General features: G+C 36.4%; 1 protein-coding gene across 8 annotated transcripts in view; it reads right to left on the reverse strand.

Moving 5' to 3' along the window:
* MPDZ (multiple PDZ domain crumbs cell polarity complex component) overlaps positions 1 to 17,420 on the reverse strand; it is a 153,267-nt gene that overhangs the window by 53,857 nt on the left and 81,990 nt on the right. For 6 of the 8 annotated variants that reach the window (XM_019627172.1, XM_019627170.1, XM_019627173.1 and 3 more), the window contains 5 exons: positions 13,530 to 13,814; positions 13,152 to 13,275; positions 7,428 to 7,626; positions 4,428 to 4,469; positions 1,751 to 1,855 (listed from right to left, as the gene is read on the reverse strand). In XM_019627172.1, the coding sequence (XP_019482717.1) occupies positions 1,751 to 1,855; positions 4,428 to 4,469; positions 7,428 to 7,626; positions 13,152 to 13,275; positions 13,530 to 13,814 (755 nt within the window). The remainder of the gene's footprint in view (positions 1 to 1,750; positions 1,856 to 4,427; positions 4,470 to 7,427; positions 7,627 to 13,151; positions 13,276 to 13,529; positions 13,815 to 17,420) is intronic. The other 2 variants (XM_019627171.1, XM_019627175.1) reach the window with 1 other exon arrangement.

Consider the following 17,420-nt stretch of genomic DNA (forward strand, 5'->3'; position numbering starts at 1 on the left):
AATTCGACTTCTTTGCATCCATGTTTGCTCAATACCAATGAAATTTCTGTCAACTATAATAACTTCCTTTTCATCTACATTTAAGTGCCAGAAATTGGCACAAGTTCACATCGTAAAGCAGAAGTGAGGTTTTAATTGAGGCCATTTTACTACAAAACCTGAGCTCTTAACCTCCATGCTATGCTGCCCATATTTTTATCCTGAGCTTGTGCAATTCTTTCTTTGGATCCAGCGGTTAAAACAAGGAGTCTGACTGCTTACATTCTGATCTCGGCTCTGCCAGTTATTAACTATGGAATTTGGGCAAGTTACTTAACCTCTCTCTGGTGCAGAGTCCTCCTCTGTAAAATGCAGATCATTTTATTTTGGTTTCAGCACCTTTAAATTAATAGCAAACATACTTTCTCTGCCGTGAAGCCGCTTTTCACAGCACTGCACAGTCAAGGCCATTCTCCTTTCTGTGTTGAGGTGAAGGCACAGTGCTAAAAGTGGCTCTTTCTAATACATTTTGAGTGCATTTAAGGCCTCAGAGCTTAAAACAAATATGATATTACCTTGGCATAGTCTTTAATTAAGCCATTTGAAATTATATTTCAGAGGGAATTGATATGACTACTTTTACCATTCTGACAGAAATCATCAAAAAGCTATAATCAATTCATGTGATTAACCCTGAGATGGATATTCTAGAGTGGAGTGTGCTTGAGAGCTTTGTACAGGATAGAGTGAATACTCTTTTTCCCATAAAATTCACGAGGGTCCAAGGGCCATGACATTTCTTGACTTTACTAAACACATAACATAGTTTTTCCTTCCCTGGCACTTTCTGTATTACTGTGGCCATGTGCAACCTGCAGAGGAAACAATGTCATGTTGTGATGCCTGTAGAATCAGTGGACATCAAAGTGTTCCGGGATGTTCCGGCATTTTCTGAGGAATGGTAGAACTCTTCTGAGAAGACCTCAGAATGTTTGCAGAGCCATTTCTGCTCTGCAGCCTGCTTAAAGAGAAATCTGGTACTCAGTTGCCAACGCAACTGGAAAAAACAGGTCCACAGCTAAGAGTGTAAAACGTTACCTCCTTTATGGAAAGCAATTTAACGTTATTCCCCTCCCCTGCTGAACTCAGTCAGCAGCAGCAGCAAAACTAGGTTCCTGCTTTCCCTAAGGAAGAAAACAAAAACTTTTTCCTGTATTACTTAAAGGTTCTTAATACATTGTATATCAAGAGCCTTTAAAAAAGCCATACATTCTGTTTGCTAACATGCATATATACCAAGATGCTCAGCTCAACAATCTTTAAAAGAGTAAAAAATAACCATTAAAAGTGTTACTCTATCTGTATGTATGTTAAAAAAGAAATAAATAAAATTTCTGAAGATGTTTGAAAATACTTACAAAAGAGGAAAAAGCATGATAAAATATTATACAAATTGTAGGTTCCAGGGAATTGATGGAATAATATTCAGACCTGGGGTGAATTGTCCAAACTCAATATGTTGCAAGTGCTATCTTTAGTGGTATAATTAGACATAATTTTAATTTCTTGATTTGAACTTTCACATATTTTCCAAATTTTCCACACTATATAATAATTACCTATAAGAGGAGGAAAAGGAGATATTTTTGTAATGTTGAAAGAGAGACAGGAATTCAATCTCTCTCACTGTGAGTCCTTCTGGCTCTGAATTCAAAACTATTTTATACCCTGCTGTATCATTCATTTATTGTAGATTTACTGTTTCACTTACCTGCCAGTGTATGAAGAAAAAATATCCAGTGCCATAATTCCTCCAGATTGTTGTCCCAAGCTTATTCTGAACTCTTCCAAATGTTCCGCAGGCACGTAAGTAATTCTGGAACAGAAGATAATCCATGAAAGCAAAGGGAAGTAAAGTTTTGGCTCACTGTTAGGAAACGCTTCCAAAATATAGAAATAAAATTATATTGTCTCTTCATCCCTATTTTTTCACACAACTCCTTTCATCAGCTTACTCTGCAGAGAATCCAAACTTCAAAAGGATAAAGAATCCTATAGGTAAGAATAACAGAAATTAAAATTTAAAATGCTGCTGATAAATTATGTATTTACCAATAATCATATGGGGGAGGAAAACAGGATTATTAATATTTCCAAATGAGAAGACTAAAACAACTTTTTGAAATTAGAAAGAAATCTAAATCCTTCAGACAATAACTGTCAGTAATGACATTAATTTTATCCAAAGACTCTTTAATTTCCTTAGCAGAAACAGATTATTTGTATGCTATTTAAAACACTGGGTATTACAAATAACTTTACATTCTTCCATAATACATAATCAATTATGGATATTAACAATCATTATTAATAATTATAGGTTAGCTCTATTAAATTATGAACTCTCAGGTCTGAAATCAAGTCATTATAAGTTTATGGAAAGACTCTTACTATTTCATGGCAACTTCTTATAAGTTAATTTTAGTTTCATAGGAAAGCCTAGTATTTACACTTGAATGGTTATTTACTAATTTAACATGTACTGGCTGAATGCCAAATATTAAGGAACTGAGTCAGATGCTGACTACAACTGTAAGGTGTAGAAAAGGGCATTTGAAAATTCAAGTTCACTGTTGTCCTATAAGGGTTTACAGTTGATACACTTGCTTAAGTAGGTTGCCCCAAGATCCTCAAATTAATGAATAGTAAGGCAAAAGAAATACTGCATTTGAAGCCTGTTCGGCATGTTTGTACAACTGAAAAAAAAGTATATATAAAAGTGCACAATGTAAAAATCATGAATACTATTAAAACAGCTATCCATAACTTACCCATAAATACGGTAAGTATTAAAACCTTAGCAGTGGAGTGCAAGGATAAAAGGATTGCCTTTTATAATAAAACAAGAATTATACCAATATCATAATTTACTGAGGAGGATATATCATTTCAGATATATTGGTTATTCCATAAAAAGCATTCACTCTGTGAGGTCACTTAGATTTGGAGTCAGAAGACATAGTTCTTTTGCTCATCAGAAAAGTGATGGAAGGGTAAAGTAAATCACCACAGCCGAATTGTCATATACTCAATCACAAAAAGGACATCACTTTTTATGAGGCAACTGTAAGCTGAGAAGCATAACACAAATGCAAGGCAGTGTTCTAAGGGCATCAGCTAGCCTCATCACACCTGATTAACATGACAAAATCTGTGGACCCTTGGGAATCGCTTCTTCATGACACTTTTTCCTTGAGGATCAAAAAATGAAGCAGAAAACACAGTTCAGTAGATTTAGGACTAGGCTGGGTAAGAGAGTTGCATTCTAATTCTGACCCTACTTAATTTATTCATCTATAAAAACATCTGCACTACATTATGGTATTAAAAATATATGCAATATAAATTTTACATTTATCCTTTCAAAAATAATGAGTCAAAGAGATATAACACATTATATCTTTCATAAATATATAACCTTTTGGGAAAGAAGGTTAGACTATTTTACACAAAGAAAAATAAAGATAAACATAAAACCCAAAACCTAAAAATCCCATCCAAGAAAACTAGTATTCTTTCTGAAGATTCAATAACAATAAATAAAACCTTAAGGAAAAAAGTCAGGAAGGGGGGGTGGGAGCTAGAACACAGTAGTGAAAATAATAATAATCAGTTCAAAGTATTTAATTTTTTAAACTGGTTTAAGAAGGAAAAGATGTTTCTATCCCAAACAATGCTGAAATGAATTTTCCTCTATATCTGTTCAAAGTTGGTTTTCCTTTTGCCAAAGGGTAAGGGAGGGGGATATTTATAGATATTTTTCTAATATTTTAGATAACAGTGAGAAGGGGGAGAGAAGGCAGCTTTCATCATATGTAGCCCAGTACAGGCAACGAGGCCACCAGAACAAGCATCCCACAATGCAACAGCACATGCAGAGCAATACGGACACACAAACCCCCCAAATCGTCAACAAAGAACACCAAAACTAAATGATGGACGGTATAAACACACTGCAACTGCTTGTTTGAGGGTTATGCTAAAAATTCTTAAACGTAAACTAACCTCTGGTTACACATGGAGTAAAAGAAAAAAAAATATTATTAGTGATGCCAAAATGTGACACGGCTTTTAATCCAGAGACTGCCTGCACATGCAGACGGGATCATTCCCTGACAAAGGAGCTTAAAAGCTTAGTAGTTGGAAAATATGATTTTCAAGTGAGTGCACCATCATCATGGCCATGCGAAAATGTAACAATCGCATGGCTCTGTTGGAATTTATATTCTTCTATAAATGAAGAGAAAAAAAAAAAAAAGCCAAAATGTATACACTGAATTTCTATCTGGATCCATCCCAGCATTGGGACGTTACAAAAGCATGAAATGGTTTTCACAGACAAGTTGTAACACACAGACATAATGAGCTTTTGAATCACCGATACTCACACATGAAAGGGGGCTCGGTCATCAGCAGGTGCTGCAGAGAATCTAGAATGGGAAGCATACGCCGCGGCATCTTTTTACAATGGTGTTAACACATGTCAATGTCTTGTGCTGAATGTGAGATGCATACATATGTAGTTAAAAGTGGGTGCTCCTGGTTGTTTTTCTCCCCTTTCCACCTCCCTCCCAGCTACACCTCCCCCAGAAAAGCATCTGCTCTTTGCTGGTGTCTATAGCAGTGATTATTAACAAGCACGGAAAAATGTAACTGCAATCACTCTTTTATCCCTTGATCATGAATTCATCCCACACTTTAGGTTAAGGCAGGTGAATTCTGATTCAGCTCCGTAATTATCTGGCAGATGTTACCAGCAGCTGCTGCGAAGCGCAAAAACCCTGGCTATTATTACAGAAATATAAAAACTCCTGGCAAGGTGGAGTGAGAAGTGAAACAGAATGCATTGTGGTGAAGCTTCACATCTGGTTTTCCACAGAAAATAATGAAACCTGGAACTTAAGCTGGCTGTTCTTCAACTCGTGAAACTCAAATTATCTACCCAGGCATGCATGAGCGCGCACACACACAAAGTTCCTAGCTATCCATGGGAAATGGCAAAAAAGAAATCCAGAGCATTGTCTCAATCAGCAATGCTTTCCCTAAAACCAATCAGTTATGTAACTGAACCATTTAGTCTTTTTTTGAAGTCAAACCAATACAGTTCTCTACCACCACCCCAGATTAAGGTAGATTCATAGCAAGAAATTCAGGGGAAGAAACAGGGGTGGAGCCTAAATCCAGGCAATGACTACAAAGTTTAATTGGCCAGGGGCAACGTATGGTTCCATTCAGAGTAATGGGAGGCCTAGACTTTGTTTTTGGGAGGATTACTCAGAGCTTTCAAGGTAATTCTAAACCTTTTGTTTCATGAAGCAGGAGATCAGGGCGGCACGGAGCCAAAACACTTTATGGAAAATGCATGGAACGCTGTTCAGCCTGGGTCAACCCAAAGGGCTATTTGTTTGATCATTTAACACATTTTTCTGAAAAATGATTATATGATTCTAATTTCTTTTTATCATTTACCCAATGAGTCAAACCACAACCATTTGAATCACAGCTTTAGTAGGACACTTGAGAAAAAAAATCAATGTGCTTTGTTAGCATGTTTGTGAGTGTGTATCTGTGTGCACAGCCAGCACGTGAGAAAGAGATCGACTGACTGCTCGACAGACTGATTTCCAGAGGAGGGAAGGTTGTGGTGATTTTTCTTATTTTCTTTGTTTAACGTGAGATACTACAATACATTTTGCCTCCTGGGGTCCTCAAGCAATTATTTATGAAGCTAGCTCTCTAGATATCCTTCAAAGTCATAATAAAGCTGTTGTCCACATGAAAGGGTATATTTTGGCACTGCGTCAGAGGGTAGGAAAACCGATAAACAAAAAGCAAAACACAACAAACAACAGTAACGAAAATGAGAAAAGGAGAAAAAGACTTTTGGAGCTTGACAACCTTGCTAGAACTGACTAGATGCATGACTTGTGTCAAATCAATGTCACAATGGTCTTATTTTTTGGCTACTTTTAAAATTCTGCAGTACATCGGAACTCAGGAATAAAGCTAGAACCAAGTATCAATTATGGTGCTCTGAGGCTGGCATCAGTGCTCATAGCATAACATGGGCATTACCACATAATAAATCAAGTGATCAGTTGTTAGGCCATCTGCATTTTGTACCACATATAAGCTATGTAAGCTAAAATCCTTGCTATAGAGAGTCTCCATGTGGATGTACATCATTCATCTTTTAAGCAAAAGAAATGGATACTGGACCACAAGTGGTGAGGAAAGCGCTTCAAGTTTCTTTTTCTTCGTATAGAGGCTTTGACATTTTTAATAATGTTCACTGTACTCTCATTAATAAGATAATTAAGCAACTGTCACAGGATCTGATGCTCTGTTCCATTATAAAATCAAAATCAAAAGACATGCAAAAATATGAAAGCCCATTAGTGAAATTCTGTCTCAAAATACTGTTTTATAAGACAGCAGAATCCGCTCCAAACAGTATATATGTTTCTACGTTTTATTTTTGGCACAATGAAAAACAGATTGTAAGTATTGTTTTTCTTACCTAAGCTCTAAAAATATCTACTTTGCAAAAAAATAATACAGAATGCAGTCAGTAAAATAGCATTAATACAATAAAGTCTCCCATACTAGTAATCATTGTATCAATTTAAGGTAAACACTCTTTTCCTGAGCTCTCATTTTACTATTTTATCCTTTATACACTAAATACAAATATTCCATGGTTAATGCTAGAGAAAAAGCCAAGCTATTACACTGATGAGGTGTGACAATAAAGTCATGAGCTAATTCCTATGTTGGTTCATAAAATGTTTAATAACTTAAAAACCAAACCACAAATATGACATGATTTTTGCACATTAAGAGATTATGGAACAGTTTAATAAGCATGGCTCCAAAAAGTATCCTATATGACCTACAATCAGGCTATATCAAAATATTGGTGAATTTTCTTGCATCATGCGGTAGTTCAGCAAAGGAAAATTATGGGTCCGACTGGCACTGTTTTATATGCTCTTTTCCATTCCTGGCTTAGTTCTAGGACTCATACAGATCAATTAGGTAGTGTCCAATTCCTTACACTGAGGCCAAACCAAACTTCTTTACCAGATCCTAAGAGAAGACCCTCCTGCTCTGTGAGAAATGGCTCCTCTCTCTCACTCTAAGGTGTTTGCAGAAATCATTGGAGAAGTCAAGTTAAAAAGAGAAAGCAACATGTTTTAAAATAGTTCAACACTGTTATCTTAAGAGACGACCTATAATCAAGAACTAAGCAAAATTCTTAGGTGATGTATATTAAATAAATAATTCTTGTATATCACACAGAAGCATATACTGAAAAAAAAAATCTGATTCATGAACTGAAATTCCTGAATTTCCCCAAGTTAAACTGGGGTCCAATAGATACTTACTTTATGTCAGGCCCAATGAGAGAATGTCTTCTCAACATGGCTCGCGCCTGGGCACTGGTTAAACTGATAGTAGACTCTTCATTAATAGACAAGATGCAGTCACCAACGGCAATCCGGCCGTCTCGACTAATGGCGCCTCCATGAATAATGCTTCGGACAATCATCCCCAAGCCATCTTTATTAGCACTTACTGTCATCCCTATGGTAATGAAGGAACACAGATAAGGATTAAATAAGTGACTTTCAAATTCATTTTAATTTGAATACAATGATCCCTATGGATTCAGAGATAAAAGATTAGCATTACCTTTTTTTTTAGCCAATAAAAAAAACAATCAAAAGGAAAGGAAAAAATTTCCAGCAAAAAATATTTTTAGACTAAATTCGGAAATGTTTGTGCAATTTTATCTAGACAATGACACTCCACGTTGAATACACTGGAGTTGAAACAGCTCTACACTGGAGTTAATGTAAGTTAGGCTATTTGATGTGTTGCCCCTTAAATAGAAAGATCTCCCAGGGAGAATATTTTGAGAGTATCAAATCAATTTTATAATAGCCGTTTATCTCGTAGAAGAGCATAAACAACAGGGCTACAAATGGAAAATTAGTTTAATAAATTAAACTCTGTGCTACTACCTTATTTCCAAATCATTTGTTTATTCAGTATATATTTACTATACGCTTACTACGTGCCAAGTACTGTATCGGGTACTTGAGACTAAAAAAAACATAACACAGAATTCCTAACATCAAGAAGCTCATATTCAAGTCTTATCAGCAGTACCTGAATGTAGAGTAGTCTGAACTGAATTGATGTGAACTTAATTCTAATCTATTCCCATTTTATCTCCAAGTTTGAACTTCTGTAAGCTCCAGACTTGGATATTCAATTGCCCTCCTGCCATGTTCCCTGGCTAATAGGAAATGCAACCTTAGGATGTACAAAACTCAACTTAGAAATTCAATTTTATGTTCCTCCCTCCTCTTATTTCTCCATTTGTCTTCCCCTTTTGGGTGGTGTACCACAAGCATCCTCTCCACTACTCAAGGCAGAGATGTTAGAGTCATTCTTGATTCCTACCTGTTTCTCACCTCTTAGAGTGAATCCATCACTGAGTCCTGCCATTTCTATCTTGAATCCATTCATCATTCTCCGTGCCCACCCTAACCTCAGACCAAGCCAGCTGAGACCTTCTCCTCTTGCCTCACTTTTCAAAAGAGCCTCCTAACTGGTCTCCTGGCTTCCAGCGCATTCTTCCCACAGCAGACAGAGTGATCATTCCAAAAAGACAAATCACATTACATCACTCCTATGCTAACAATGCTTTAGCAACTTCCTGTTCTACTGATATGCATCACACATACTTGACACAGCCTATAGAGCACTGGTGGCCTGGCTCTCTCAACACACACCCTTCCTGGTGCCACGTCTTCCTTGGCTCCCTGTGATCCAGCAACGTGACCTTCTTTCAGAAACACACCCAGTCTCTTCCCATGTCAGGGTCTTTGCCTTATGCCCTCTTTCAACAGTTCTTACACAACCAGCTCCTTCTCACTCTTCAGTATCGCTTCCTCAAAATGGCTTTCTCCACAAACCATCCGAATTAACGTTGCCTTCTCACCCTACCTTCACGCTATTCCTTCAAAAATATAAAACCTTTAGAAATTATGTTAAAACATTACACAAAATAATGCAAATCACTTAAAATGAAGTTCTAAAAGTTCCTTCAAAAACAAGATTATATAATTAAACCAGACAAGGAGAGGTATAAAGCAATAACTGTATACCTAAAAACTTTCTTTGAGAGAAGTCACAAACTCCACTTTGGGTTTTTACATTTTTTTAAAAAAAGAAAACAATACTTTGTCTAAATTATTAATTCTGATTATACTAAGTTAGATTATGATGTTTCAAATATTTTTTTAAGAACAATCCTGACTACTATATGCTTCTAGCCTGACAGTTTGTGATTGGCTATGGACAATCTAGGATCCTAGTAATCATTTTCTGATAGAAATAAACCATTATCAATGTATATAAAATATTATTTTATACTAATAATACTAATAGCTAATATACATACTAATGACTTTTAGAGGTACTGTCATTAAGGAAACACCTCTGCTTACCATAAACCAACAAACAAGTTTAGACACTACTTCATCCCAGGGGGGCTTCTTATGAGCAAAGCGACTGGCTGTGACATACTGGGTTGTCAGAAAAGTCATGACATATTTTTTCTGTTTTTCGTTGCGTCATGCCATTTCTGACAACCCAATATTTCAATGGTACACTAATGTGTCCGATGCTGCCACCGTTCCCGCCAAGATCCACCAAAAGTGGACTATGGTATAATCGAAATGTACGGCTATGAAACAAAATTTAACTCAGTGGCCCATACTGGAAAGCTAACCCACCGTCTTCTCACTCGCACCATTCACTCACTGTACAATAAAGCAAGCCATAAACATGGGACAAGTCCTCATGAGTAACAGCTGACATGGCCTTCAAATTCATTTTTCAGAGCATATTTAACTCCTAACTCTATCAGCTATTAAGGCTGTCACATCATGCCAACTATATAAACCAAGAGGTTGACATCAGTTAGCTTATATTTTCCTTTCACCAAACGATCATTTTTAGTCCAACAACTTTAAGGTAATATCCACTAACTAGATTTTGATTATAACTTACAAATTCTCTATCTATATATAATATATATAAAAGATATATATAAAATATATATATATTTTATTTTATTTTATTTTTTTTTTTTTTTCCTCCCTGAAAGAAGTGCAGCAGTATAGACTAAACCATGTAGTGTAGAACCAAAGAACTGGTTCTAAATCTGAGCTGTATCACTTCTAATCATTGCAACTTTGGGTAACTGACATAACCTCACATTGAGCCTCATTGTACCCAAAATGGGGTTAATGCCTACTTTAGGGGAGTTTAAAGAATTATGTGAGGTAAGCTTATGCAGAGTAACTTTCAGAGTGCCTGGCACAAAGTGCTCAATAAGTACAAAATGAAAACTTCCAGAATATATTTAAAATGCATCTCTATTCCAATCCAAAGCTGTATTGCTCTCTAAAGGCTAAATGCATATCTTCATTCATCTTCAAAATGAAGCTTGTTATCACAGCAGTCTTAAGGTAGCCATGAGTAACTTGGGGAATGATGTATATTGCATGGTGAGTCAAAGCTGGAGACAGAGCCAGGTTTGAGCTCTGCTTCCATCTCCTGAGGACTGAGTACTTGCAGGAAAATTTCTGAGTCTTTGTCTCTGAGTCTAATCAATGAAGGCAGGATAATACCTTCTTTTTGTGCCTACCTTTTTACCTTTGCTTTTCACCTTCAAGTCCTAACCTAATATAACATATTTAGCCAATGGATCACAGACATATCAAAAATCACCAAGATTAAAAGTTTTAAAGATGGCTATATGCATGTGTACATATGTGTGTATATCTTACACTTAAAGATGGTTAAAATGGTCAATTTTATGCTAGGTATCTGTACCACACTTAAAAAAAATGATGTGTCCTCACACAATAACAACATATTAAAAAGCATGATTGTCTCAATAAAGGAAGAAAAAGATTTGAAAAAATTCAGCATTTTCTCAGGAAACTAAAAATAGAAGAGCAACCCAAAAAGGGGTCAGATTATAAAATCAGATGTACTCAAGTCAGGGCTCTCTCAAGGGCCTCCCGACTGCTTCCAATCTAATTCACCAACCTATGCCAGCATGATCTTCAAACAAACCCGACCATGTCCCTCTTCCGCCCCGAGCTCCCACTGTCTATGGGAGGGTGTCACCCCCGAAGTCCTGTGTCATGCACACAAACCCACCCAGCCGTGGGCTCCCACCTATCATTCCTTTAACTTCAACTCTTACTTTGCCCACCATCACACTGCATTTCATCCACACCAAACAAAATTCAGGAATGTTTCACAGTTCTCTGCCTCAGCTCTAGTAGCTTCCAACTTTCCACAATTCTACTTTCTCCTAATCTACTCCTCTTTCAAGAACTCAATCAAGTATCTTCTCCTCTTCAAAACCTTCCTAAACTCCTCCACATACTCAGAGAGTAGGGATCAGTCACTCCCTCTTTTAAGCCTTCATTGTTCTCTGTAGGAATGTCTATCATAGCATGTATAACATTTTAATGCATCTAGGACTGTATGTGTAGATTAGCTTACTCTCTTTAACCCATGTTCATCAAGGAAAGTGATTACATCATGGTGTCTACGCATGGTGGTTAGAACACAGAAAAAAATGAAAGTGTGATAGTTGAGCAAATACACTAGAATAGGGTTTCTCCTACAGGCTTTACAAAATTTCTGTCTTATGAGTTGGTCAAAAAATGGGTTCTATGGCCAACTAAATGAGAGAAAAGCTGCATCCCTTCTTAGAGAGCCACAATGCACATCTGAGTATCAAAGATACTGAGAAGTAATGCAAACAGAAACCTGTCTCCTTAAATTCATCCCATTCGAAACTATTAAACTTGGAACCCATTTATAACTCTTATTAACATCCTATAGAACCAATGCTCTAAGTAACATGCTTTCAGAAACACTGCACTAGCAGATGAAATATTCCTGAGATGCTTTGATATCTATAATACCCATCTCATAATTAATGTATTATAGAAATGTTCTGTAACTTAAATTTTGTATCATTCTACTAAATGTAACATATAAGAAATATAACTAAGTACAAATTCTCTGCTATAATTCTCCATTTAGCTGCCATTGGTGGTACCCAGCCACCACCATATGGAACAAAATCTAGAGCGACGCAGAGACTGGAATCCCACTCATCAAGTAAGCATTGCTGGGCTTCTCTGCCAAGTCTCAAGCTTAACAAGGAAATAAGACCCTGACATCAGATATCAATGTAAAGGGTATGGGTTGGTTACATCATAGCAGGAACAAGATCTCTGATGGATAGCTGACCAAAGAATCTTGGGCTGCACTCCGCATTCAGAGTAACTGATCTGACATCCTTATCACAGAGCACAAGGGACAGAGCTGAGTCACATGACTGCTTAACGCACAAAAAAAAAAAAAAAGGGACAAATGTTCTCTGCCTCAATATAGCTTTAGTTATTGTAATTAGGATTTTATTTTTACAAGAAGTCTTCTTTGCCCAATTCAGAAGGTTTTATGTTTATTAACTAGCTGCAACCTTTTATGGATTAAGAGAGAACACAAAACCCTGCCACCTGGGAAGGACTATTGAATAACTTGCATTTATATTTTGGTGGTGGCACACCTGGCTGTCTTTTTAGTCTTTATTTCAGTGAATGAAAGAAATTAAATACAAACTGAGTTATGCATAACTAGTAACATTCAAAGAAACTAATAATTTGCTTTTCCAAAGAATTTAGAATTCCAAATTGCTGACTTTTCATTTTCTACGAATTCTTTTTCTGATTTGCTGTTTCATACACAAACAATTCATATATCTTTTGCTTGAATGTAAATGAGGCTCCTGAATACTTTTAAATAATTAAGAGACTGAAGGATTTGAGCTAGTTGGAACGAAACAAACCTGTTAACCATTTCAGAAAAAATAATGAGTAAAAACTGCAGAAAATTTTAGAACGTTGATTTTCTTATCTATAGCCCAAGGTATCAAAACCAAGTTCAGTGTTCCACACTGGGAGGGGATTGGGTGGGAAGGTATGTATGGACAATAAGGAACTTACCGAGGCTAGAATTGCCTTTTGCTATAGTAATGGTCCTCTCAAAAGATTCTTTGGGCATATTTTGAAGCATGACACACTCGGCAGCGGAAGCCAGGGAGCTCTGTTGATTTAAGAACTCAGAGCCCTGGCGGAAACAAAATAAATAAGTCACATGGAAAGGAAAATTAGACTTTGGAGTATGATTTCAACATCACACATATGCTCTCATTGATTATGCCTTATTCAACAAGAAATCTGTAACCAAAACAAGTTCATAGGTTGGCTTCTGAAAAATTTAGCATCAGGAGAGCACACACACACTCCAAATGAGGGGATTAGGCAGACTGACACTTCACTGTCCCTAACCTCATAAAACACACTGTGTCCTTAAAATGTTACCTTTCCAGTTGAATCAGGTAGCAGAGGAGAAGTAAGTTCTGCATTTGATGTTACTTCATTTGGCCGGTGAGACTCAGTCCACGCTCTTGTGTTTTCACATTCGTATTGCTGCTCAATAGCATTTGCAGGTGTATAATCATTTATGGCAAAGCCAGAAGCAGGTCCCATACTCAAGTCTGATGAAGGTGGACTCTCGTCCTGTCTTTGCAGGAGATTCTGGGTGTACATTTCCTCCAAGGACATGTGGAGATCAAGCACTGGCTCTGAAGAGTTTTCAGTAACATTCTAATGATTAAAGAACAAAAAAATAAGAAGAAAAATTATGGCCAGAATTACATCAATGCATTTTGTAAGTCTCATTAAGGCTACTTCTTAATGAGCAACTATTTAGTGAAAAAACAAAACACAATGTAACTATTTATTATTCAAAAAGCATTAGCAAACATACAAATTCACCACTTGCTGATATTCTGCATATCTCTAAAATTTTTGTAAATGTTTTTGAATACGTTTCCTGCAAACTGTACATCTCATAGTCTACCGAGTTACACCTGTACAATATACTGGACATAAGATCATTTAGATACAGTATTATATTGTTCACAAATGAAATAATTCAGAGTTCAATCTACAGGAGAAAGCAAGTACCTTATATTTCCAAATCTTACTTAAGTAGTTCATTTCCAATCAGTCTGAGTTCCTATTGATTATAAGATCAAGAGTGTAAAGAGAATGACATTGATTTGGATTCACAAGAACCTCTAAGAAAAAATTATTTTGACGGACATTTATAGGTATTTATGGAGAAGAACAGAAAGCCAAGCAATTTATATTATTATAGGGAAAATTTTTATACATATTCTGCAAGATACAACAGAAGAAATACTAAGAAGAGTTATCATAAGATGTAGGTTCTAATCCAGGCTCTCTCATTAACCACCTGTACACCACAGAACTCTCTTGGCTTTATATTAACTTCTAAAATTCCCCAAGACTCAAATTCTATAGCTCTACATAAACACATTTATTTCCTTACAACAGATATATTGTATCATTTATGTGCTTTGGGCAAGCAGTTGCTATATGAACTGCTGTTGAATAAATATATCAATTTTCCCTTCAACTCTTTGATTGATATTTTTAAAGCATAAAAGTAGTGTATGAATACATTATCATCGGGAAAGATTCAAGCCATACAGATGTATGTTGTGTATGCACACAGAGTACAATATTCAAGTCTTCCTTTATGGCTCCCACTTCTTGGTCCTTTCCCAGTAAAAATGGCTGGCTTCAGTTGGCTGTTGACTCATCAGATTTTTTAACGCATTTGCATAACATACATACAAGTACAAATGCACACACTCACAGGTTGTGCATGTACACATATACATTTTTAAAACCTAAACTGAACCATACATGACACAGGTTTTTGGGTTTTTTTGAAGTATTTTTAAACCTTCACATGAGAGATTACCATGTCAGTTACTAAAAGTCAACTTCAGTCTTCTAATGGCTATAAAATTTTCCGAAGTAGGAAAGGACTGGAGTGCAGACTCTAGAGCCTCAAAAAGCATCAGCAAACTGGGCTCACTGGGTTCAGATGCTGGCTTCACCACTAGTCAAGTCTTTGAGCTTTGACAAGGTACTTAAATATACTCTGGGCCTTGGTTCCTTTGTCTATTAATTAGAGAAAATAACAGGACCTAGTTTAAGACTGTTGAGAGGACAGAGAGAGTTAATACCACAAAGTACTAAAAACATGCCCGACTTAATAGAAAATGATCAATTTCAGCCATTGCTGTTATTTTTATTGCACATCTTTGTGGACCTGTGAAAATTTATTTAGTATAAACTCCTACAATGAGAGCTGTGGGTCAAGTGATGCTGCCTATGTTGCCTAATAGTCTTTCAATTTTCTCTCACAAAGAAACTATGGGAATACCTACTAGTTAATCTTGACAACCCTAAATTAGTTTGGTAATTTGATCTGTAAGAAATATATGCCTTAGTGTTTTGCTATGCATGTCCATGACAATTAGTGAGGACTTGTCATTTGTATATCTCCTGTGAACACTCCATATACTTTATCAAAACTTTAATCAGGTGATTTTCACGTATTGTCATCATTGGCATATTATTTTTTTTAAAGATTTTATTGGGGATTTGGGGGAGGGAACAGCGTTGGGGAATCAGGGAAGGGGAACAGACAAGTTGCTGTCCTTTTGTTCTTCAGTCTAGTTGTGGAGGACGTCGCTTCACTGGCCCATGTTGGTATTGCACTCTTCCTGGCTGAGGCAGATTGGTTGCCGGCCCTTGGACGGCCGCTCACGGCGGCTCACGACAGCTCACTGCAGCCCCACTGCAGCCTACGCCGTCACCGGCAACTCATGGCAGCCCAGCTCCAACTCAAGCTGTTGTTCACCATCGTAGCTGTAGAGGGCGCAGCGTTACTGGCCCATGTGGGAACCAAACTGGTGACCCTGCTGCTCAGAGCTTGCGCTCCCAAGCCAACTCTTAACCAATGAGCCACTAGGCGGGCCCTGGCATATTCTGAATATAGTCTTTGTGATATATACTGCAAATATGTTTCCAGCTTCTTCTCTTTTATATTTGTATATGATATATATAGATAGATATATGTATAACTATCTATCTATCTATCTATCTATATATATGTATGCAGATGTTAAATTCTTTACGTAATTGAGAATTCACTACGGAATTCTTAAAGGAATTCTTTATGTAATAAAATTTGTTAAATTTTTTTGTGTGCTTCTGGGTTTATATATAGCTTCATAAGTTCTTCTTCAGCACAAAGTAAATGAAATGCTTTCTAGTATTTTTCTTCTATTTTATAAGTGCTTTGTTTTCAGATTCAGTTTTAACCCATCTGGAATTTATTTCAGGGTGTGGTGTGAGATATGGGCATCTCTTTTCATTTTTTCTAAGTGGATAACCAATTGCTCCAACACAATTTATTATACTCCACTTCCTCAACCAAATTTTCATCTCTCTGGAATTAACAAGTATTCATGGTAAAAAGAATATAATACAAGCAAATAACATCTTTAGAATCCTCAGGAACAATGATACGAAAGTATCATTGTCCACACTCCTAGAGGGTAAACAATAACTTGCCTCATTTGCCCAACTCTGATTATTTTAGTCTTATGAAAAATAACAACATACTCACTATACAAATTGGTTAGCTTCTGTATTACTAAATTAATTATGATAATTAGCAGTAAATCACTTCTCCACTCCCTAAATAAAGATAACAATAAAAATCACTTTTCATCAGAAAAAGAGGTCAAGCTGCCCTGTTAGCTGGGATTTACTGTAAATCATGTAATAGAAATCGCCATGCATTATTCATGAAGGAATTAACACAGACACACAGAAAAGAAAGAGCTAATCAACACAGCAGACAACATACGCCTACTTAGGAAACATTTCTGGTTGCTGAACAACCAACTAAGTTTTATTTTTAAAAGTCTTATGGCTCTAAAAGAAAAGCAGTTCTTCCCCCCATAAATGTCCCAAAATAACTACACTTTCCCAGTGCAACCTGGTATCAAAATGAAGTCAAGATACCAAAAATCCACCTTAATATGTGCCTCCACTTTCTATATTGTATATTCTTATTCTTTGAAAAAATGAGGGAGAGGCTAAATAAAAACATCAAATATACTTGAAAACTGTATTTTTGAAGTATATTTGAAAGCTCTATTTTTTTTAAGTCTAATGAACATGTTAAGGTTATACTTGGGTACATTATTTACCCAGATAATATATTTACAGAGAGTAGCTACATACTAAAACATTCACTGGACACGACCTGCTTTTTTTCAGTAAGCAGTCTACCACAGAAATCCCCGTTTAATAGTTTTG

The sequence above is a fragment of the Hipposideros armiger genome, unplaced genomic scaffold (assembly GCF_001890085.2).
Source record: "Hipposideros armiger isolate ML-2016 unplaced genomic scaffold, ASM189008v1 scaffold_717, whole genome shotgun sequence".
In the NCBI taxonomy this organism is placed as follows: Eukaryota; Metazoa; Chordata; class Mammalia; order Chiroptera; family Hipposideridae; genus Hipposideros; species Hipposideros armiger.